The 24,035-nt window shown below is 42.1% G+C and overlaps 5 protein-coding genes across 6 annotated transcripts; 1 reads left to right on the forward strand and 4 right to left on the reverse strand.

Moving 5' to 3' along the window:
• Positions 1 to 97: 97 nt before the first annotated feature.
• LOC6619201 (ionotropic receptor 93a) lies at positions 98 to 3,644 on the forward strand. Its single transcript, XM_002043386.2, has 10 exons — positions 98 to 221; positions 278 to 430; positions 486 to 622; positions 681 to 789; positions 847 to 1,394; positions 1,711 to 1,813; positions 1,869 to 2,017; positions 2,072 to 2,251; positions 2,309 to 2,684; positions 2,823 to 3,644. Exons 1-10 carry the CDS (start codon positions 98 to 100, stop codon positions 3,548 to 3,550), a joined length of 2,607 nt encoding a protein of 868 aa, XP_002043422.2. The 3' UTR covers positions 3,551 to 3,644.
• A 294-nt stretch (positions 3,645 to 3,938) lies between these two features.
• Positions 3,939 to 4,853, reverse strand: LOC6619202. Its single transcript, XM_002043387.2, has 3 exons — positions 4,748 to 4,853; positions 4,431 to 4,519; positions 3,939 to 4,342 (listed from the first exon to the last, which is right to left on the reverse strand). The coding sequence occupies exons 2-3, from the start codon at positions 4,506 to 4,508 to the stop codon at positions 4,022 to 4,024; spliced, it is 399 nt and encodes a 132-aa protein (XP_002043423.1). The 5' UTR covers positions 4,509 to 4,519; positions 4,748 to 4,853; the 3' UTR covers positions 3,939 to 4,021.
• Positions 4,854 to 7,697: 2,844 nt separating this feature from the next.
• On the reverse strand, positions 7,698 to 10,306 carry LOC6619203 (homeobox protein MSX-2). The gene has a single exon (XM_032722041.1). The coding sequence runs from the start codon at positions 8,375 to 8,377 to the stop codon at positions 7,838 to 7,840; it is 540 nt and encodes a 179-aa protein (XP_032577932.1). The 5' UTR covers positions 8,378 to 10,306; the 3' UTR covers positions 7,698 to 7,837.
• An 84-nt stretch (positions 10,307 to 10,390) lies between these two features.
• On the reverse strand, positions 10,391 to 12,823 carry LOC6619204. The gene is made up of 3 exons (XM_002043389.2): positions 12,198 to 12,823; positions 11,855 to 12,146; positions 10,391 to 11,787 (listed from the first exon to the last, which is right to left on the reverse strand). The coding sequence occupies exons 1-3, from the start codon at positions 12,821 to 12,823 to the stop codon at positions 10,747 to 10,749; spliced, it is 1,959 nt and encodes a 652-aa protein (XP_002043425.1). The 3' UTR covers positions 10,391 to 10,746.
• Positions 12,824 to 16,597: 3,774 nt separating this feature from the next.
• On the reverse strand, positions 16,598 to 23,895 carry LOC6619205 (protein kinase C and casein kinase II substrate protein 3). Of its 2 annotated transcripts, none has more exons than XM_002043390.2 (10): positions 23,793 to 23,895; positions 21,339 to 21,445; positions 20,700 to 20,809; positions 18,773 to 19,110; positions 18,455 to 18,681; positions 18,271 to 18,391; positions 18,096 to 18,206; positions 17,832 to 18,040; positions 17,504 to 17,661; positions 16,598 to 17,423 (listed from the first exon to the last, which is right to left on the reverse strand). In XM_002043390.2, the coding sequence occupies exons 2-10, from the start codon at positions 21,440 to 21,442 to the stop codon at positions 17,317 to 17,319; spliced, it is 1,485 nt and encodes a 494-aa protein (XP_002043426.2). In that variant the 5' UTR covers positions 21,443 to 21,445; positions 23,793 to 23,895; the 3' UTR covers positions 16,598 to 17,316. The 2 variants fall into 2 exon arrangements, with proteins under 2 accessions (XP_002043426.2, XP_032577452.1); XM_032721561.1 differs by having other exon boundaries at positions 17,832 to 18,043.
• Between the last annotated feature and the right edge of the window lie 140 nt (positions 23,896 to 24,035).

Consider the following 24,035-nt stretch of genomic DNA (forward strand, 5'->3'; position numbering starts at 1 on the left):
CCGGAAATCCAGCAGTGGGTTGGTTTTAATTGGGTTAGCTGTTATCAGCGAGGTATCCTCGTAGCTTCGAGGGGTTCCACTTGCTCAGTCGTGTTCGATGAATCCTGGCGAAATGCAGCCTTTGGCTTGCCTTCTGCTCCTGGCTGGACTGCAGCTCTCTATCCTGGTTCCCACTGAGGCCAATGACTTTTCGTCCTTCCTGAGCGCCAATGCGTCGCTGGGTGAGTTCGGATTTTACGGATTAACCATCAAATTAAACGATTTGTTGGCTGTGCAGCCGTTGTGGTGGATCACGAGTATATGACCGTTCATGGCGAGAACATATTGGCTCATTTTGAGAAAATCCTGAGCGACGTAATACGGGAGAACCTCAGGAATGGAGGCATAAACGTGAAATATTTCAGCTGGAATGCAGTGCGATTGAAGAAGGGTGAGGTTCGAAACTACTGTAAAGATAAGGAAGTACTAAATATGCAAGAACATAGATTTTTTGGCTGCCATAACTGTTACGGATTGCGATAATACTTGGAACTTTTACAAGAGTACTCAGGAAACTTCGATTCTACTGATCGCCATTACGGATTCCGACTGTCCTAGGCTGCCCCTAAATAGAGCTCTAATGGTATGGGAGGACTTTCGATACTCGGGAACTTTAATCGTTAAACTAGATCGATTTGTAGGTACCCATCGTTGAGAACGGCGATGAATTTCCTCAACTTATTCTGGATGCCAAGGTCCAGCAGATTCTAAATTGGAAGACCGCCGTGGTTTTTGTGGATCAAACCATATGTGGGTAGAGCGTCGATTCAGTCATTTTAATTTGTTATCAATATTTAATTCCGACAGTGGAGGAGAACGCACTTCTGGTAAAATCGATTGTGCACGAAAGTATAACCAACCACATCACCCCCATATCCCTGATCCTCTACGAGATCAACGACACCCTGAGGGGCCAACAGAAGCGAGTTGCTCTGCGCCAAGCTCTGTCCCAATTCGCTCCCAACAAGCACGAGGAGATGCGCCAGCAGTTCCTGGTCATATCCGCCTTTCACGAGGACATCATCGAAATAGCCGAGACCCTGAACATGTTTCACGTGGGCAATCAGTGGATGATTTTCGTGCTGGACATGGTGGCTCGGGACTTCGATGCCGGCACTGTGACCATAAACCTAGATGAGGGAGCCAACATAGCCTTCGCCCTCAACGAAACGGAACCCAACTGCCAGGACTCGCTGAACTGCACGATCTCGGAAATTAGTCTCGCTTTGGTCGACGCTATTTCCAAAATTACCGTCGAGGAGGAGTCCATATATGGTGAGATCTCCGATGAGGAATGGGAGGCCATCCGCTTTACCAAGCAGGAAAAGCAGTCCGAGATTTTAGGGTACATGAAGGTACGTACATAATCTATACATATATCTCTGCTTTAAATGTATCAAATTTTAAGAAATTATGATACCCGTTAATTATTATTATTATTGATTTTAATGTTTTTCTTGCCAATTGAAATTTTTTCCTCAAACTAACACTAGCTGAGTAACGGGTATCTAATAGTCGAGTTACTTTCTCTTTTGTTTTTAACATATCAAATATGAAATTTACATTTTAGTTGATAAATACGCTGTAAAATAAAATATCCATATGAAATTTACATTGTAGTTGACAAATACCCTGCTCTTATTCTTATTATTCTATTCTTATGTGGATCAGGAATTTCTGAAGACCAATGCCAAGTGCTCCAGCTGCGCGAGATGGCGTGTGGAGACGGCCATTACCTGGGGAAAAAGCCAGGAGAATCGCAAGTTTCGCTCAAGTCAGTCCGATTTCTATTCCGAAATTAGAATTACTCGATATCAATATCTTAGCAGCTCCCCAACGCGACGCTAAGAACCGAAACTTCGAGTTCATCAACATTGGCTATTGGACACCTGTGCTGGGATTCGTCTGCCAGGAGCTGGCCTTCCCGCACATCGAGCACCACTTCCGCAACATAACCATGGACATTCTGACCGTGCACGTGAGTTTTTGAGCCAGGAATATAGTTCTTATTATTGGTTCAAATCGCTCGCAGAATCCACCCTGGCAAATCCTTACCAAAAACAGCAATGGGGACATCGTGGAGCACAAGGGCATAGTTATGGAGATCGTCAAGGAGCTGAGTCGCGCCCTGAACTTCAGCTACTACCTTCACGAAGCCTCCTCATGGAAGGAAGAAGATTCACTCAGCACATCAGCGGGCGGCAATGAAAGCGTGTGTATATTACATTTTACATTTATTGGAGCTCCTTAAGAAACTCCATTTTCACAGGACGAGCTGGTTGGTTCCATGACCTTTCGTATACCCTATCGCGTGGTGGAGATGGTGCAGGGTAATCAGTTTTTCATCGCCGCCGTGGCAGCCACCTTGGAGGATCCCGACCAGAAGCCCTTCAACTATACCCAGCCCATTAGTGTACAGAAGTACTCCTTCATCACCCGCAAGCCGGATGAGGTGTCCCGCATCTACTTGTTCACGGCTCCCTTCACCGTGGAGACTTGGTTCTGCCTAATGGGCATCATTCTGCTGACTGCTCCCACGCTGTATGCCATTAATCGCCTCGCTCCTCTGAAAGAGATGCGCATCGTGGGCCTGTCCACAGTTAAGAGCTGTTTTTGGTACATATTCGGAGCTTTGTTACAACAGGGTGAGTGCATCAGTTTCTCAAGTAAACTATACCTTCATAAGACTACTATACAACGTGAAACATTATAAAGTGTGAAAGATGGATTATTTTGAACAAAACTGCATAATCGAATATTTCATATTCTCTTATCCTGGGCAGGAGGCATGTACTTGCCCACAGCAGACAGTGGGCGCCTAGTGGTCGGCTTTTGGTGGATCGTGGTTATCGTGCTGGTGACCACTTATTGCGGCAACCTTGTGGCCTTCCTCACGTTCCCCAAATTTCAACCGGGCGTAGACTATTTGAACCAGCTGGAGGACCACAAGGACATTGTACAGTATGGATTGCGGAACGGCACCTTCTTTGAGCGGTATGTTCAGTCGACAACGCGGGAGGACTTCAAACACTACCTGGAACGGGCGAAGATCTACGGCAGCGCCCAAGAGGAGGACATCGAGGCGGTGAAGCGCGGCGAGCGCATCAACATCGATTGGCGGATCAATCTGCAGTTGATTGTGCAGCGGCACTTCGAGCGGGACAAGGAGTGCCGCTTTGCTTTGGGCAGGGAGAGCTTTGTGGACGAGCAGATTGCCATGATTGTGCCGGCCCAGAGTGCGTATCTGCACCTGGTAAACCGCCACATCAAGAGCATGTTCCGGATGGGCTTCATCGAGCGCTGGCACCAGATGAACTTGCCCAGCGCGGGCAAGTGCAACGGGAAGAGCGCCCAGCGCCAGGTTACCAACCACAAGGTGAACATGGACGACATGCAAGGGTGCTTCCTGGTCCTGCTCTTGGGCTTCACATTCGCTCTTTTAATAGTGTGTGGCGAGTTCTGGTATCGTCGCTTTCGGGCCAGTCGAAAACGACGTCAGTTCACCAACTGACGTCTGGCGAATCCTAAAAGCTCTTGTCTTGGAATAGTGTAATGAATGAGCAGTAACTGGCATGTATAACGCTGATGAAAATCGTATTTAAATAAACATTTAAATAAGCTATCAAACATAATATAAAAATATCAATCGAGAGCTCCATTTGATGTACCTTACTAGTAAACTGGTTTCCCGCCATATGCGGTGGTCTAATTTAAGCAGGTAACTTCAGCAAAACTATTGCACCACCTGTGGCATTAAGGCTTCACTTTAAATAGTTTACGTTACACTTGATTACTATTCCGCGCACTACCGCAAATCTATAAATTTCTAATGGTTCAAGGCACGAGATTCCTCCAACAAATGCTTGCCGTGATTTAACCATTCGAAATGCGCAACACCGTTTGTTTAAAGGTTTGAAATTACTTTATGAACAATCATATCAATCTGGAGTAAAAGGTAGACACTTGTTCATCCAAAATCCCTCTATGTGGAGTTGGCGTTGGGGCCGCGACGACGGCCGAAGCCCTGCACAAAGTTGACGAACCGGCGGTTGTACTGGATCCTGCGCTTGGCGCGGCCGGTCTTCTTCTTCTTCTTCTCCTGCTTCTCCACCTTTGGCGTCTGTCCCTTGACCTTGCCGGCACGGGCCAGAGAACCGTGCACCTTACCTCCCAGCATGGGAATGTTGAGGTCCAGCTCAAAGGAGCTCAGGGCGGTCACGGGAGTCTCGTTGGCCAGAGTGATGCCCTCGCAATCGAGGCTGAATTCCTCGGCGTTGAATCCATGGATCTGGGCCAGTTGGTTCTACGTTCGCGATGACCGCAATGGACGGAGATGGGGAAGACACAATTAGGTTATGTTATTTGTATATCTCTCATTTGGGGGGACTCACCTTGACTCCGGCAATGGTGGCCTCCTGGGAAACCTCCAGGGCCTCGATGGTCTCTAGTCCACGGACGAACAGCTGCATGTTGATTCGCTCTGCAAAGTAACCATGCCGCATGCATTTATTAATTGAGATATTCATATTGACTTGTGGGGTGAAACACGTGTGCCGAGTTTCAGTCAATTTTTTCGTTTTTTCGGTCGTTTTGAAGTTGGCACTTGGCGTCCAGAACACTTAACAATAGCTCGCACACACATTTCACAGGTATTTTCGCTTTAACTGGGCTATTTTCTATTATATTTCGACAAAAATCACTCGATTACCTTTTGACTTGGCGTGCGGATCCCGAAAAAGAAAGATGGCGCAGAAGTATCGATGGGCCTATCGATTTTTGTTGTCGAACTATCGCTTCAGGCGTTAGTGCGTTTTACTAGAATGTCTGGCAATAATATTGTGGAACGGGTGGCAGGGCTGGTCAATCGATTGCTTGTATCGATAACTTAGAGGGTGACCAGTCAATTCTGTTCAAAGGGTTCGGTATATTGTCGAACTTTAGTATTTTGTAACGGCTTTAGTAAGTTTAAAATCGTTGTCCATGTGTATTTATTTATTTAAATTTTGTTACGAAATATATTTTTGCTCACTTCCTAAACGGGGACCTTTAAGTCAATTTACCAGTATAGCAATTCTAATAATTTTAATTAGATTTGGCATAATATTCCGTTATAGGTTTGTAAAACTCAACTTTTAAATTTAGTACGTAAATTTGAATAATTAATAAAAACTATATAAATATTTCAAGATGTGCTTTCTTTACCTGTAAGCTGTCAAAAGCGTACACTGTTAAGTTTTATAACTTGACAGATATGAGAGGCTAGTTTCCATTTGATTCTTAGACAATCACTCCCTAAATCCACCTGTTAATTAAAAATTGAATTTTAGAGTTATGAGAGTTACTTTTTAAAGCATGTAAATAATTGAATTGTATTATATAATTATTGGAAGAACGAAAATCTTGTAATATCCCTGCAATATTACACGAATGAAGCTTGGGCTATGGTCATTGGCAATCCCATTGTGTCCTTTCCTTCAAAGGATCGCAAAAGGACAGTCTGGCTGACGCCTCGTTAAGCCAGCACACCCCGATTACCGCAATCTACACAAAATAGGTATTACGTTGAGCCCAAAAACTAGTCCACCCGCAACCACCTTCAGCGTTTTCACCAAGTTTTTGTGGACCTCTTCTTACGAGTACAAATGAACCATTTACGGAATCTGGGCCATGCGCCTGCGCTTGTCCTTTGTTCGATCCGCAGGGAGGACAGAAGAGGAAATCCTGGAGGACTGTGGGCTGTGTGTTATTCTACGCCATTTGAATAAATATTGCCGCATTGTTTGTCAAACAGGACTAGATTAGTAACATAAACATTCGCTCATAGAATGCAAATCATAAGCCGATTTGACAAATTTGCACGAATTATCTGCGTCTAATGAGTGCGGCTTAGATTGGTCACGATCCTCCGAAGATGTGGATGGGCACTGTATGGAAATTCGGAGACTTGAAAAGACGACCTTGGCTATAAACTATTTAAGGTATGTATATAATTTAGGGCTGGATGTATTAATGATCCTTCGATACCAGATACGACATTTAATATCACTCTCAACCCTTCGACAGCGACCACCTTTCGATGCTCACTTATGATAGCAAAGTGTCGCGTGCATATCCCTCTTCCTGTTGTCCACTTCGATTTGGATGGATATCCCAGTCATTCGCCTACGCCCATGATCGGATTTGCTCGGGATTAGGGGCAGACAGCTCCTGGATTTGCGTAAACTCATTTGCCGGACCTTGCGGCAGAAGATGGACTTGGGAAACGCATCCGAAATCGTTTCCCCCAAAAACGGTTTGGAGGAACTGCCGCTTTGTAATCTGATATTTTACAATGTTTGCACACAAAGGCAGCGGAAAAAGAAATTACTCTTGACCATAAAAACAACGGCAACAATTGCCAAATCGGCTTAGCATGCCCCTCGTCTTTATTTCGCCATTTGCTGTTTTTCCGGCACGCGAATTTCCACATTTTCATTCACCTTTTCGTGCGTATTTTCCCATATGCGTTTCATTTTTAGGCAACACATATAAATTTATGTATGTATTATCATATCTGTGGGGTCGGCAGTTTTGATCCCATTATGTGATGTTGGCATGAGAAAAAAAAAAAAAAACAGTCAAGTCAACCAGTTTCCGCATTGAAATATTAAATTACTCAATCTATATTCGATTTGTTTCAGGTGAAATGGATATGAACTGGCGGCGATTAATAAGTAATACTGCAGTTCCTTTAATTAATTATACAATACAATACAAAATTATATAATATAGTGAGATTTTATTTTTTAAAGCAAATTGGTAAATTATTAATCAGTTTCTTATTTAATTTACTCTTTTACTTCCTTTTTTTTTTATTGCCTAAAAGTTTACACTTTTTCAAGTTAAGTGTAAAAACGTGTTTTTATCAAAATGGCACTCGAATAATAAATGTTTGTGTTACTGTGCATGATTTCTTATATTTGTTAATTGAAAGGTTACTAAATTGCACAAATCCAGAAGCAATCAATTTCCTTACTTTTAAAGATATATTTAATTACCGATTTATTAGCCGACGGTACTTTGTAATCTGAAAAGGAAACGGTTTGCTTATAATTGTATTGATTTCTTGAATCGTTCGATTCTCGGGAACTCTAAGCAAGTATCACTGAAAAAAACATATAAATAAGATAAGGTACTTTCCAGACAGCAAAAAGGTTATCAAACCTTAATGAATTTCAACCAAACACCTCTGCCAATACATCATATCAATTAGGTATACTTCATTTCCTAGATTTCCTAGAAATCAAAAAGCTATGTATTTGTCAAACCAAAATAAATATCTACAAGCACTTCTTCGAAATCGTTGAATCGAATCGAAATAAAAAAAGTTACACCCAAGAATCATTAGATATGTGTGTACTAAAATGTACTCTCTAAGTTAAAAGAGTAAACTAATATAAACGTGCGTTTGTATAATAATTATATTAACAATCTTTTATATTAAAGTTCTGCATGACTGACCAATTTTTTTTTACCAGGCCTTGCTAAATTGTTATTATAAGTTCAGAAGGTTTTTTTTACAAGTTAACACCAAAATTAGTATCCAGTTTAAAAGTGGTTCAAAATATTGTTTGATTGCTGGAACGTTTTATATGAGAAAGCATAAAAACACACAATAATTTCAAATTAATAGATTTTATATTGTCAGATTTGTTCTATGTATATGCTTATGGGTCTACTTAGGTCTATTATTTGTATTTACAGAAAGCCACTAAATTCGTAACAATAAACAGTCCTCGTGGATATATCATGCTCCAGCTCACGTTACAACGATCATTTCCGGTTCCGGACTGGAGGCGTTCGATGAGAAGGTGGAGTCGCAGCTCTCGTCCTTTTCGCGCTTCTCCCGTCGCTCGCGAGCCCTTCGATTCTGGAACCAGATCTTCACCCGCGTATTGGTCAGCTCCAAGGAGTCGGCTAATTTGTTGGCGTCCTCGGCGCTCAGGTAGTTGGACTCCTTGTAGGCACTTTCCAGGGCCTGCAGCTGCTGCGGAGTAAATGGGATGCGGGGCAGACGACCAGGAGTCCTTTTCGCAGGCGCACTTTGGCGGAGGGCTCTGGGCAACTTGGGCGGATGGTAACGGGTGTACTGCAGCCAGTCGTAGACGGGTATCTGAGCCTCCGCAGCAGAGGCTGGAGGAGATCCTCCAGACTCCTTTGAGGCATAAGATGCTGGTTGGGCGTACGGATGGAAAGGCAAGCTGGCACGGAGTCGCTGCAGGACGCCCAAGGAGGCATTGGTGCCCACGTATCTGTCGCCGGCTCGGTTCAAAATATACTCAATGCTGAAGTCACTCATCCTGGCGCGATCCTTTCGCTGTGATGGTCGAGTTGCTACTGCTAAGCTGGCTGCGCATCCACGAGCTATTTATTCAAGGACCTCCCATCGCCGCCATTTGCATCCCAGCAGATAGTATGGCCATCCCTGTCTGGCAGGACGAAGAGATTGGCCTGGCCCAATTCCATTCTCATTCGGAAGCAATGAGCCGCTTAATAGGCGTTTCCCTTTCTCGCCGGCCAGGTATAAATCCGCTGGCCCACCCAAATTACCCTCTTCCCGGTCCAGATTAGGCCCACGAAGGCAATGAAGTACAAGTACGCGGGTTCAATTGTAAAAGGTTCGCCGTGATTCGAATTCAGTTTAATGATTGTATCTGAACACCCTGACTAAAGTAATAGGAACTTTAAAGAAGGATCCCTTATCATATACTGAATTAAATGTTTGGTAAGTGTATAAGTGACAATGCTATAGGTTGCCATTAAATTCCCAGGTTAATTTAGTCCGATCCTAAAATGTAATCCAGTGCCATATGATGACATATGTATGTCATATGAAATTATAGCCTCGCTAATGACGTAAACTGATTTTCTAAAGCTCTAAGCAAAGAGCATCTGATCTTCGGTGTATAATGAAATCCTCAATACAAATATGAATGTGATAGTTTTTGATTTGTTGTGGCTTTTGTTAGCGATGTTCGGGGTAGTTGCCCCCGAGGTGGAATCATCCGCTGCCATGTTTTTCTCAAGCCCTCCCATCCTATCAGATCCCATCGTATCCCATCCCATTCCACTCCAGTCCATCCTTTTCGATGGGAAAACAAGTTGAGCCTGATATGTTTTGATGCTCGTATGTTTTGATTGATTCGTAAATTTGTTTTCATAACAGTTGCCTTTGCGAAACGAGTTTGGTGGCAACCCTCGCTGAGTTCCTAAAGTATCAATTACACTGTTAATTGAAAATAACCACCGAATAGCCAGCATACAAAAACCACAATAGAATACTAGCTACTTTGCAAAAGAGAGGAAAGCTCGTAAATGGCAGCTTATCAACGAGTTTCATTTTTCGCATATTTAAATAAAACCAATTATCTTATTTAAAATTATACTTCTTAGTGGGGAAGCTATTTGACATTTTGACGGATGAATGGAAGATAATGAAACTCAAAATATCACTTGAACTCGGCAAACACACTTATGAAAACTAATTCATTTTCATTATTCTTTATCGGACTTTTTTAATTTTAAGCCCACAACCAATGATTTAATGGAAAACTTATCTATCATTATTAACTGATAAATCAAACGGGTGCTTACTGTTAATCATGTAAGTAATTATCTAGGCCTTGCAATTCTGTGTGTTCTATTTTCATATCTAACATATTGATAAGAAAGAGGGAATCCAGTTTTGCTAAGCCGAAGCTCTTATACCCTTACCTTTATTTATTTATTTTTATCAACTAAATCCTGGATGTGTAGTACTACTCGAAATCCATATGCAAACCTCTTTTGAAATTATTTAACTTATCTTTAGAAACATAGAAATTCCTATCCACAAATGGTTAACAAATTGAATGCAACCGATTAAATGAAAATGTCATCACTCCCCGTTCGTAGCACCTTTAAAAACCACTAACCTTTAGAAGCTTACTTCATTTATGATAGGAGGTCTTCAAAAAATCATATGACAACCAACGAATTAGTAAAACACATGCCACTGTTAGTCATTCATTGGTGGAAATCTCGATTGAATAGGTTTTCCGGGTGATATTTTTAGTTAGTCGGCTATACTTTTCTGTGCCAAGTAGACTAACTAGATATTATATTCCCCTAGTTTTAGACTCTATCCTATTATCCTCTAAAGGTCAAACTCTCTGCCGCTCTTGAAGCGATCAATTTTTAACTTTTTTATCGAATTAATCGAATTAATACATATATTAAGACTATCTAGGATTCGCTCTTTATCTTCATTTATGTTTAATATGAATTAAACGTTTTCCCTCCTCATAATAGAAAGCAAACTGTGCAGCAATAATTTGGGTTGTAGATAGAACTTATATTGCTTAAGCGGCTGTTACAACTGGCTTAAAAAATATTTACAAAGATTTGGGTTAATTAGAGCCAGTATCTTTTTCTAATCACTCGACAAATACCCGAGTATCTGCCAATTGTCATGTAATTGTCAACTAATTTTCCATTCGCACAATTTGCCGAGCTGCAATTACGTTTGCCAAAAGTAGTAGTTGCCAGCAACTAACCATCCGGCCACAGATCCACCCCAGTGATAAGATTCCATTGCTCCGGAGAACAAAGGCTCCGAGATCCGAAAGATTGCAGTAGCGAGTCCTTTTTTGTGCGGTCTTGCGGTTGTCCAGAGTTTGCAGTTGGAACTCAGCAGATGCAGTACTTCTTGGTCTCCTTAACCGACGAGCATCTTGACTTTGCGGCGTACGTGTCCAACCGACTGATGCTGGGCATCTGAGCGGGAATCCTTTGGGCGCTGGCATCCCAATCCACGGTGGCCTCGAATAGGGCATCACCCGGCTGGGCCTTCAGTTGGATGAGATACCGATTGGAGCTTCCTCTTCTCTGGACTGAGGATATTCGGTTTAGCTTCAAGCGGCTGCATCGTTCCGTTCCTTTTTTGCTGGCCACATACTTGTTGATGGCCTCCACCAGCTGGGTGGACATGCTCCTGGCGCTGGGATCCGTTGTGGGCACATCGGAGAAGCTGTTGCACGCACACCAGTGCTCCTCGATCCCGGCCTGTGAGCAATTCCTCGACCAGTCCACCTCCTCGAAAACGCTGTGACAACTGGAGCAGCCATCGGGACGAGGTAGCTTATCCTTGGGAGTGTCCAGCTCCAGGATGTGCCTCAGGGTAGCATGGATATCGTATGGCGACGTAAGGCGATTCTTGTTCATCTGTAGGTTGCGCAGCTGCTTCGGGTACTTCTCACGAATCCAACGCGGCACACGGATATATATGAAGGGCAAGCGTTCTTCCACGAAACCGCTGTCCAAATTCCTCAATGGTCCAAACCTGGTTCCATGATCGCTGAAGAAGATGATGATGGTGTTATCCATTATGCCGTTCTTGTCCAACGTCCGGCTTGCCGGCTTGCGGCCCAAGCAGTAGGGCATCTGACCCCGCTGAAACGTCTTTAGCTCCTTCTCCACGGCCAGGACCAGTGGTCTGCCGTACACGTCCGTCGGAGGATTGAAGAATCCCCTGCTAGAGTAGTCAAACGTGGAGAACTTGCTCCAGTCCTCGGCGAAGGCCGTTGTGTATCCCTTGTCCTTGAAGTCCTTCCAAATAAACGGACAGGCATCCAGGCCACGCACCTTTTCAGGATGGCAACGTGCGTTCGCGTAGGTCTTGTTAAATCCCGTGAGAACCGCCATCAGATTCGGAAACGTATTGTCGCCCATCTAATGTAGAAAGGTTTGCAGTTCTAATAAATCCATGTGATTTAACTTAATTTAACTTATTGCTCACCTTATTATATCCCTGAAGCTCGAACCAATGTTGATTGTTCAAGTACTCGAACATCCGGGGCATCGTAAGCTCAAGATTCATTCGGGAAATGGAATCAATGCCCCACAGCAAAACGCTGGGCCTTCTATGCAGCGTTGTGGGATTTTTGATCTGATCCTTCCGCGGATGCACAAAACTGAAGGCATCCTTTTGCGACACCTTATCGAATGGAGGCCGACGGCAGTAGGTGATCATGGCGCTCACTTCTGTTGGCACCAAGAAGTCCTGCTGAAATTCAACGCAAGGACCCAGCCTGCCGGGATACTCATCTTCAGTGTCCATCTCTATGTCCTTTGAAACTTACTTGTACTTATGATCCGCATTGGCTGAAGTTCCTGCTCGAAGGATCTGCTTGAAGCAGCAGCTGGAGTTTTCGTTCTTGTGCAGCCTGTACGTGCTGTCCGTTACATTGTAGTTCACTGTGATCATATCGCGACTTTTATCACACACTATATAGGAATGTTTGTTGTAGATGTGCTGGATGTTGCTGGCGAAGGGATTTGGGTGGCTCATTTGGCACTGCGGGCTATTGACGAAGTATTTCTTTCCATTTTCTTCCAGTGCATATAAAGTTATCTCGGCTTGATCCTCGGTGGTGCTCTCAGTATCTGTTACTTTACTATAGGTTGCTTCGGTAGACTCTGTCTGTTTCGCCGTACTCAGACTACGAGTTGTATGCTTAGCATCCAAAGGACTCGACAGATCTCCAGGATTATTGGTCCAACCCAGAGGGAGTCTCATGGATTTCCAAGGGGAAAATGGATCTGCATTGCTCTTCAGCGAATTATTTGCGCCGCTCAAGGTATAAATGACCAGGGTAAAAAGCGACAAGACAACAAATAATATTTTCACTATACAATTTAAAGGTTTTTTTATTTCGTTTGGTTCTTGCTCCTCACATGGAACAAGTTCATATTTAATTTTCGTCATTTTAGAATTGACACTAATAGAAAATTAACTTCACCATTAACATAAATCGATTATATTATAGCACTAGACTATATTTCTCTAGTAATATCCGTTTAATTTATTCTTGACCCGGCGTTATCCACACCATTTCCGCGACTTATCACAAATCGGACCCCATATGTCCGCCCCGTTCGGAACTTAACACTCAACTGACGATAGCTTTCAGTATTCAGTATTCCACAATGCTGGGGGTTCTCTATTACTACTCAACCAACCACTGAGTGCTCCAAAGTTTCTGGGAACTGTCGGGTCCATGGTGATAACTCCGAGTACATAGTCGTACCATGATTATTTCTAAGGCGATTCGTTGCCACTTGTAGCTGATTACGTTATCCTAATATATATATTAAAATTATTTCTAGTACAATATCACGTTTGAAATCCCATTGCCTCCGGGTGCTTGACGTATAAATTTCTCTAAACAGCTTCCAAAAAAGCCAGATGTTTGGTAATTATAATAACTTCCGAGTTAATGAAGCTACTAAGCGATCGGCATAATTAAAACTAAAAAAAAATTAAACGCACTGAAATCTTTAGCTTTGTATTTCTTTAGCTATTGTATTAAGTTTGTAAATATATAAATATAATTACTTGGGCTAATTAAGATGATAAAGCAGACGTCCAAGTTAAATGCTTCTTTGTAATATAATACAAAAAAAAACATTTTTTTTTCAGTCATTGTAGCAAGAGTTTTTCATGATTAGACACGATCTTCACTAATCGTGACTTGGCATCCCCCAAAACACTAAGTCAAAAACAGCAAGGCAAAAAAATTGTACGTTTAGCATGTATTGAAGACTCAAAACGACGACTTAAACAATTGAAATAACAAAAGTGTTCTGAATAATAAAACTAGTGAGTCTATAGGATTATCTAACTTGAAATGCAATAAAGTGCTCATTTTTCCATTTGCTTAAAAAGACACAGACGACAAGTGAAAAAGGCATGCAGGTAATTAAATTATTGTTGTAAATTGATGAGCTGTTGCAAAAAAGAAATGAAGGTAAATTCACACTGCATACGGCATTGTAATAATTCTATTATTGTGTGCTTCGAGAATATGGATAAACATCGATCAAAGTAAGTACACTTTAAAAAATATTTAAAACATTTTACATGTTACTAATTATTTATGAATGGAATGAAATGAAATATATTTACCAGAACAGTAACTTCATTTTCTCAAAGGTAGAAGTAGTAGACTGCAAATTAAATTAGTATCATGCGAATTGTTTTATCACCTTAAACCAACAATTCAAATAGCTTCGGTTCGTTTTATTTATTTTTTATGCCATATTTGTTTGTTAATCTTTTGAAATGATCTAACCACTTGTTGTTTTAATGGCTATTAGCAGCGCTACTTTAAATTATTACTTAATTACCACCGTTTGCATGAAAATGAAACAAAAACTTTTTAAAGAAGGGAGATAAAAGAGACGATCAACTCCAAAAATTTGGCATATCAAATTTTGAGACGATAAACAGAAACATTTTCAGAAAAAGTTAGACAAGTAATTCAATTTACAATACCTTCGCCCTTATAATTGCGTTTCATCTAATCTAATTTTATTATAAAACAAAAGTGATCATCTAGTGATCCTGATCAAGAAAATATAAGCACTATATAAAAACGCTTCACACTTTTCAATCGAGTGTATAGTAACGCGAGTATCGAGTATGAAAAGGGTTTATCATATAACAGTCGAAAAGTAATTGTATATATTAAAATAGAAATCATGGTTTTTATTTTATTTAATTTGGTCAATATTTATGCATAACTTCCTTATTTGTTGCACGAATTAATCGCAAGTAACATAGCGGTAAATAGCTAACCTTTTGATTTTCTAACAGTGATTGAAATTTATATGATCATCCCCAAAAGCATGCAACGATTTGAAACTCTAACTGAACAGTTTAAATTATTGTAAGCGCATAATCACCGGAAAGTCTCTGTCGTCAGGTTGAAGAATATTTGGAATCGCCCTTTCAAATGAGCCTGCCTCCGAGTGCTGTCACACTGGAAGAAGTGAAGAATTTAATAGCCAAGCTGCCACTTAAGAAAGCTCCTGGAGAAGATCTTCTTGATAATAGAACCATTAGACTTCTCCCAGATCAAGCATTGCAGTTCCTTGCCTTAATATTCAACAGCGTTCTTGATGTTGGCTACTTTCCGAAAGCTTGGAAATCGGCGAGCATAATTATGATCCATAAGACTGGAAAAACACCGACAGACGTTGACTCGTACAGGCCCATCAGCTTACTCCCATCTCTGGGTAAAATTATGGAGAGGCTGATCCTAAACAGGCTGCTCACTTGCAAGGATGTTACCAAAGCGATTCCCAAATTTCAGTTTGGCTTCCGGTTGCAGCACGGTACTCCTGAACAACTACATAGAGTAGTGAACTTTGCTCTGGAAGCTATGGAAAACAAGGAGTATGCAGTAGGTGCCTTTCTTGATATTCAACAGGCATTTGACAGAGTCTGGCACCCTGGGCTCCTGTACAAAGCGAAGAGGCTGTTCCCGCCGCAGCTATATTTGGTTGTTAAAAGTTTCCTGGAAGAACGCACATTCCACGTCTCTGTTGATGGGTACAAATCGTCAATCAAGCCAATTGCAGCTGGAGTTCCTCAAGGAAGCGTTCTTGGCCCAACCCTATACTCAGTTTTTGCTTCGGACATGCCTACTCACACACCAGTCACAGAGGTAGACGAAGAAGATGTGCTCATAGCCACCTACGCTGACGATACTGCTGTGCTCACGAAAAGTAAAAGTATCCTGGCTGCCACTTCTGGTCTACAGGAATACCTGGATGCATTCCAGCAATGGGCTGAGAACTGGAATGTGCGCATCAACGCTGAGAAGTGTGCCAATGTGACGTTCTCCAACCGAACAGGTAGCTGTCCGGGTGTCAGTCTGAATGGGAGACTGATCAGACACCATCAGGCTTATAAATACCTTGGTATTACCCTCGATAGGAAGCTCACCTTCAGCAGGCACATCACAAATATTCAGCAAGCGTTCAGGACCAAGGTTGCTCGGATGTCTTGGCTCATTGCACCACGCAACAAACTGTCGCTTGGCTGCAAGGTCAATATATACAAGTCCATATTGGCCCCCTGCCTGTTCTACGGCCTGCAGGTATACGGCATTGCTGCGAAGAGTCACCTTAATAAGATCCGGATATTACAGGCGAAGACCTTAAGAAGAATTTCGGGGGCTCCTTGGTATATGAGAACAAGAGACATCGAACGCGACCTCAAGGTGCCCAAAATAGGAGACAAGCTCCAGAACATCGCCCAAAAATATATGGAAAGGCTTAATGTACACCCCAACAGCCTAGCAAGGAAGCTAGGAACTGCAGCTGTGGTCAATGCTGACCCTCGGACTAGAGTCAAAAGAAGACTCAAGCGACACCACCCTCATGACCTCCCTGACCTGGTTTTGACCTAGAAAGTCTTAGTTTTAAAAATTCATTAGAATAATCAAATAAATAGTAATTATTATGTTATATCAACTATTATAATTCTCCCTATCATTTTTAGGATTAAAAATCTGTTAGTCTTAAGTAACCAAGACATATTGTAAAATAAAATAATTTAAGCAGATCAAATTAAGTTGCCGCATGGGTAACAGTGCGTTGATCAAATAATAAAAACATCATCGTAAGCGCATAATATGAATAAATTCTTAAGTTCGAATCCAAAACAGACCCAAATGAACTGAAGAAATCGCAATCGGGTTTTGGTTTTTTTTTATTTCAATAATTTAAGTCATTTAAAAATGTACATTTACAGTATACATAATCCAACACGTATGTATACACAAAACTTCATAAATAATATAAAATGTTCCAGAAACGCATTACAAATGCTATGCATGTACAGTATCTAAATATGCCAAAGACTACGCTGCGCCTCCCGGCTGACCACAAAAAAGGTTTACGGCACAGAGAGGGAGTAAAATTGCGGCCGCATCGTGACAAAAAGTACATCATTTCAGTTTCAGTTTGTTATACATAGCATAAATATTACATAATACAATTAATTTGTAATGTCATTCCGTACATTGACGCTTACACTTATTGTTCTGTTGACGACTTTCGCTAAGTTTTCTGTTACATATCTGCATGTTCGTATCGGCCTGCTAACGGCCGCATTGCTACTGTTGGTGAGTTGATTGGTAGGTTGGTTGGATGATCGGTATCGGTGTTAGGTTCGCTGCATCCACTCGATGCCCAATGCCTTAGATGCCGCACTATCGTCCGGATAAGTACGAATAGTGCTAGCGATTGCTCATAACAATTTCTAATACATATGTATGGTAATTTTTCATCAACGACTCTTCTACTGTGTACGCAATCCGTAATGCGTCTCTAACCTCTGTGTTATGCTGCATATACATATCTGCGCGTATATAACTGCTTAACGACTTCCCCTATTTCCCCTACGCCCGCTTACGCGGTCTCCACATAGTTGGCCGGATACAGTCCGACGCGCCCATTCATGCGTCCCTTGCACCAGCCTTGTTCGTCTTCATCTTCGAGCTTCTCGAAAACATCACCTGAAAGAGCAGAGTAAAAAGGTCGAACGAGCGGTGAGCGGTGACCGTTGGAGATTATCATATGGAGGGCTTCTACACACCTTGCTTGAATGTGAGCTCATCACTTTCAGCGCCCTCGTAATCATACAGCGCTTTGACCGGCACGCCCGGCTCACCGTTGTCCACCAGCACGTTGTCGCTCTCGTCCCACTCCTCCTCCTCGTCGAATGGATTTGCATCGACTTTGCCGTTGCCGTTGCTGTGTATACAAATTGAAATCAATTAGTTCAATGAAAATGAGCGCATTCAACGCGACGTGTCTCTGGGTTGGCGAGCAAGCCAGCCATACAGCCATACACAGCCATCCAGTTATCAAGCCATCAGACAGTCCGAGTGTAATTCAAAACAATACAAACTGTTTCAACTTACGTTACGCTCGAGTTGCGATTGGATGCCGCTGACGCCGCTGCTGCTGCTGCCGTTGCCGTCGCAGCGCCGGCAACCGCCGCCGATGTTTTGGTTTCCGATGTGGTGACTGAGGATTGCGTGGTCGCTATTTCGCTCTTCACACTCGCTCTGCTGCTGACACTGCTCAAGGTGCTGGTGTTCTTCTTCAGGCTGTTTGTCTGGGGGTATTCCTGCTGAAGAGCTGGCTTAGTCTGATATTAACTACTGGGTAGTCAACTGGCTTACGTGCACATCCTCGGCCACAGGTCGCTGGTTGATGAGCGTGATGGGTGCTGCCGGCAGTGCCTCTTTTGATTTGTTGCCCTTGGCAATGTCACGGAACTCCTCCGTATATTCCTGTCAACAAAGCGGAAGTTCCATTAGCGGCCGCACTGGGCTTCAGTAAAAACAGAAAACTCACCACAAATGATGGCCAATTCATGGCCATGTTAATGCCATGATTGTTCGACCACCATTTTAGGTCTTTCTGCTGGTCTGCATTGTTGATCGTGTGGGAGAACTCCTCGTAGATTTGGGGCAGGCTGTAAGTCATGTAAAATTTATTAGAATGGATCAGTTAAAGTCAAATCAAATTCAATTCGCACCTTTGCACTTTCGTGAGGTCCAGGCACGAGTGCACGTTGAACAGGATTTCTTTGAAGAACTGCAAACGCGTCTTCTCAAAGGTTTGGCACTTTTCAAACACGGATGTCATGTCCTCGATGTACACCGAATTGTATTTGGTGATTTCGGCAATCGCCTGCTCGTACCTTTCCCGGCACTTTTGCACTTGATCTTTGGTCTTTTGCACTCGATCGTGCATTTTCTTCACCTAATTAGAAAATGAGAAGTGGTAAAGTAAATTAAGCTAAAAGTTATACATATGTATAATTAAACTATTGCTTTTACAAAAAGATCCTTACCTGATCCGGCGACAACGAGCTGTCGGCATTGGCATTGCGTTCCTGATTGGTAGCACTGCGCTCCGTCTTGCAGGCCGAATGGTAGTCCGCTTTGGCCTTCTCGACCTTTGCCAACAGCTTGGCCCAGGGCTTCTGGGCTTTCTTGAACAGATCCTCCAGGTCCTTGCGCTCCTTGATCTGCATGAGCGTGTGGTGGTAGTTCTCCTTCTGCCACGTCTTTATCTGGCTGTTCACATCGTTGCAGAGATTGTCCTTGATCTTCATGTGAACGTCGGAGATGCGTTCCGATTCCGTCAGCACGCCCTTCCAGGCTGCCTCCGTGGTTCCGTATTCCGGGCCTGAAACAAATCAGACATTCGTTACATATCTCATTTAGCGATTCTCAATTAACAACAGATTACAAGCGTGTCACCAAGTCGAGCTGTTTGCCGCTGACGTCATCGTGAGCCCCTCGGGCACTTGGTTTATCTAATCAGCCGCAGCCGCAAGATATATACAAACATACATATGTAGCCATAGCTATAGGTATAGCAAATATAATATGCCCGAAGAATGAACGCTTGTATGGGTGCTGTGATGGAGGAACATCGTACATTTTTGGCATTTTTTATTGGACCCTTAACACACGGCAATCAAATTGATATGATGCTCGTCTTATAAATGGCAGTGCACGGAACTCGTTTGCCTAACGACTCACTATTCCCAATTCCCCCTGTGAAAAAGCACACAAACAGATATATAGAAATTGAGACGCTTAGCACACAAATAACTCGTTCTATTTTCTCGTCGCATTGATTTTTGAAACCATTTCAAGCGACGCTCTGGTGCCGGTTTGCTTTGGTGCCGAGTAATGGGCCACTGTCCAGCGCTTCTGCCTCCCAGTCTCCGTATCTGTAACTGTGAACGTATCTGTATCTGTATTTGTATCTGAACACGTATTCGTATCTGTATCTTTAGCTAGACGCGGCTAGGCAAATTCCTCGCAAATAAGAAAACTCAAAGAGCACTCGGAGGCGGAGGAAGTGGTGGTGGTCGCTTTTGCAATTACCCATCGCTGGTTACTGTGAAAGTGGACACTGAGAATTCCGTGCAGAAGCGGTCACAGAAAATAGCAGCAATAGAAGCAAACAGTACCAATGGGGCAAAGCGGTTTCCAACTTCGCAAGCGCTGTACTCGATTTCATTTTACGAAGAAGCGCGCACACTGTGCCGGACATCCGCTAAAAATGGTCAGAGACCCAATTCCGAAAACAAGGAGTGATTCGATGATGATTGCCATTGTCGAAAATAGTATTTGGTAGTGTGTACTTATAGAAGAATGTACATATATGCGGCAATAGCAAGGAAATAGAACCCATATAACTTATATATCAAAAACTAAAAATTGTATATTACTATAAACAGAAACCCAGCGATATTTTATTTTTTATTATTTATTTTTTTCTCTTATACAAACTGAAGACTTCCGCTGCCGAATTTGAATTGTTTAGAATGAAGAGTGTATGCATATGTTTATGTTAGTTAATCCAAACACTTTGCCCGCCCGCTCATTAACATACTTAAATAAATTGATGTGGCGATTTGGAACCACAGTGAGCAGCTTTTGCAGAATACAACCGACAAAAACGAGGTAACGAAAAACGTAAAAAAAACCATTAATAGCTTAAGCCACTTATCGCACAACGGCAACAACAATGCTCAGAATGATGTACAGAATGTAGAAAATAAGAACAGCCAGTGGGCCAAATAAGTAGTGGGAATTCAACGTGAGCGGGTCACTTGATGCTCCACTGGGCTTTTAGCTCGTGAATGAATGTGTTGGCCAACAGAAGGCTTCCACGACTGATGATGTCTCATCCCACAGCCGACAGCCGACAGCCACCCACATCCCCTTATCTCACCAGATCCCCACCTGCCGCTCACTCACCTTTTTCAATGAGTTCACCCCATTTCTTTGACCAGGTGCGCAGGCTTTTCGCATATCCCTTCTCAATGTCGGCACGCTCCTGAATCAGTTGCTGTAGGTCATTGCAGAGTCTGCGGGCGAAATGAGACAAGAATCATAATAATGCAAACCGGTTTGAAATTTGGGCTTGGGTTTGGGGTTCGGGTGCCGATATATTCGGCTGGCAATGACCCAGCGTCGCCCAGTGCAAATACACAGAGAGAACCTTAAAAAGATTGATGTTATCACTAGAAATCAAAGCTAATTAAAAAAGTGTATGAAATGTGAACATAAGTAGAACAAATTGAGTTATTACTAAGACCAGCGTTTATACCTAGGTCTTTATCTTTTCTTATTTTATTTCGTTTATATAAATACGAACTGCTGTAAATTTGCATTCAAAACAATGTGATGACACTGCATGACCTACTTAACATACAGTAAAGCTAATATTACCAATACCAATTGGTATGGCAAAGACGTTGAAAACGATTGGGTTGCAGCTACAAATCTGTATTTGAATATTAAGCCAATTGTATTAAGTCGAGGAATTTGACTGACATAATGGCAAAGTAAAGTATCTCTCTGTGCACCAAGACTCCCTGGGGATTATCCACTCACTTGTAACCATCCTCGATCCGCTTGGTGGTGCGTTTGTAGTTGCCGGGCTCCCAGAAGGAATCGCTTCCAGCCTGGAGGAGCTGATCATCGCTGTGGTGGGACATTTCCTATGGATTCCAATTAATATTAATCAATCACATACGACGGGCTTAAGCGCAATAATCGTAAAATATGAGTTTTGTTACGTAAATAGACACTGCCGACATAAACAACTTCCACACAGCAGCAACAACAAAAAGCTCTTTGTTTATACGCAAACTTGTATTTTCGTAGTGTTTGGCTAAGACCAACAAATCGTTTGTTAAACGACATACTATAGTAAACCCAAACGAGTCGGGCTCTGAGTAAATTTATTGTTTGCCCAATGTGTTCGATTAAGAAATTCCTTCACATTGATGCAACAGGCAGAACTTTAATTACTGGAGTCTTATCAACGGCCATATTTCTTGACGGTTTCGCCGAGTGTCCCCATTGATAAAGACTGGACTTATCACCCCTGACTCATTGTGAAACTTTGCATGCTGTTCTGCAAATGGGTTTACTATTTTCAAATTGGTATAATAGATATTTGAACGTCTTATTTCAATTGAAAAAAATTGCCTTCGAATCTAAACAATATACATATTTTTTACCATATTCAAATAAATATTTGTAACTTAATTTGAATTTGATGATTTTTAATATCGGTGTCAGATTTTAATTCTGCTTATTCAGATAAATAGATAATGTTGACAAATTTTCTTTCTGTGTAGCATACATTTTCTACCGTAACAGTTTTATTTTATCAAGGGATAACCCAGATAAATCCCGATCCCGATAATTGAATTTGAAATATAATATTCATACACGCTTCAGGTGTTCTGCATTTCTGATTGTACGCTGAACAGTTGATAGATTTGCTTTTACTCCGGCCAATTCCTTGATCTTAACAGCAGATTTACCAAAATTCAAAGCAATTCTAACGATTTGGCGTTCTGCTTGTTTTGATAGTGATTTTTTCTATCCTTTGAAGTTATGCCCATATGCCTCCGGAACCTTCAGATGTCAACAGTTCTGGAGCTGCGATTTATCCGTTTGGCAATGTTCCTATTTGACAATCCTTGCGAGTGTAAGAAGTCTACTTTTTGACGTTCCAATAAGCTCTTAACGGCAGCTTTACCCATTTTTTCTTCAAATGTAGCTCGGAAACAATATTTGTTTAATTTTTATATTTTTTAAATACAAAAGCTTACACATGTCCACGCAATACGAAGAAATTTAAGCTGCATCTAATTCAATAACCAACCGGAAACTTTGATAAGAAAAGCATTTTGGACAATTAGAAAAAACATGGAAATTAATAATTAATTTTGTTTAAAAAAAACGACTAACCTAAGACCAGAAGTGTATATCGTTTTGGAGCGTATTACATGTGACAACATTTAACATTTCAATTCTCTCTGTGTAGCGAGCTACATTTTTTCATACTCGGCGATGGGAAAACTTGGTATCTTATCAGTGGAGTGGAGTTTCCCTGCATCAGCTGTTTGTAAACAATGCAGTCGGTTTGAGTTCCAATCGCACACACCCGTATGGTGAATAACGGTTATGTTATCAGCAGCATTGACCGGTTATATACATGCTTTCTTATTTATACATGTTTAATAACCTCTGCTGGAGTTTAATCACCTACACACATGTGTAGATTGGTAACGACTGATGTTGGGTCTGCTGAATGTGGAATCTTGTATCTTGGGTTGACTTGATTTGGGCGTCATCGGCGCACGATGCGCTTACGGGTTTTCACCATCATCGGCTATAAATATAAATATAGGATCGCGGCTCTGTGCGATTTTCGTGTTTTGCGAGTGGAAATGGCCAACAGAAAGTTTACAAACAGGTTGACGCATACTTCGCATATTTGTGGAGATAGATAAGCACCTTTACGGCGCTCTCACAAGCACTCGCACCACACACACACACACATGCATATATGCACATCTAAACTAACACGTCGCACACTTAGGCGATAAGAAATCCCCCTCCGCCAACCAACCAAGAAACTCGTTTATCTTTGAGATTGAACTTGTCTCGACCGTTTCTACTGTAAATATTTGCATCGTTTTCCAGCACACCTTACATAAGGTTTTCTTGGGGTGCTGCTATTAAAATGCTTTCGCTGTGCACTAATTTTTAGCAGGCGAAGCGTACGAAGAGCACTTGCTGGCCGATTGAATTTTGTTGTTGCCAGACGCACACCGACACGCACACACGCTCGGCTAGGTCACACAAACACACACGGGAAGCGAAATTCCGCTACACCCAAACGCGTTTACACGAAATGTTCTGTTCTAAATTGCGATCGCTTTTGTTGTTGCTGCTGCTGCAGCTGCACTGCATTTCAATCGATTGTTAAATAATCCTTGGCTTTGGGTCTCTGGCACTTGTTAATACCGAAGCAGGGCGACAACCTACCAGTAAAAAAATAGCGTAAAAAAGCACTACAGCTCGAGTGTGTGTCTGGAATCGCCAACTAAAAAACTATGTGGGGTGTGACCGTTTCGCGACCACTCAAATACCCTCGCGGCTAACTGAAAATACCGCTGGAAAACCTCTTCAAAAATACCAAAATTTATCTGAAATATAAATTTTTTTAAGACATCTGAATATGTTTAATGAATTAAGATACTTTGACTAGCATAAAATTTAAAATTTAGG

This window comes from Drosophila sechellia, chromosome 3R, assembly GCF_004382195.2.
Source record: "Drosophila sechellia strain sech25 chromosome 3R, ASM438219v1, whole genome shotgun sequence".
NCBI lineage: Eukaryota > Metazoa > Arthropoda > Insecta > Diptera > Drosophilidae > Drosophila > Drosophila sechellia.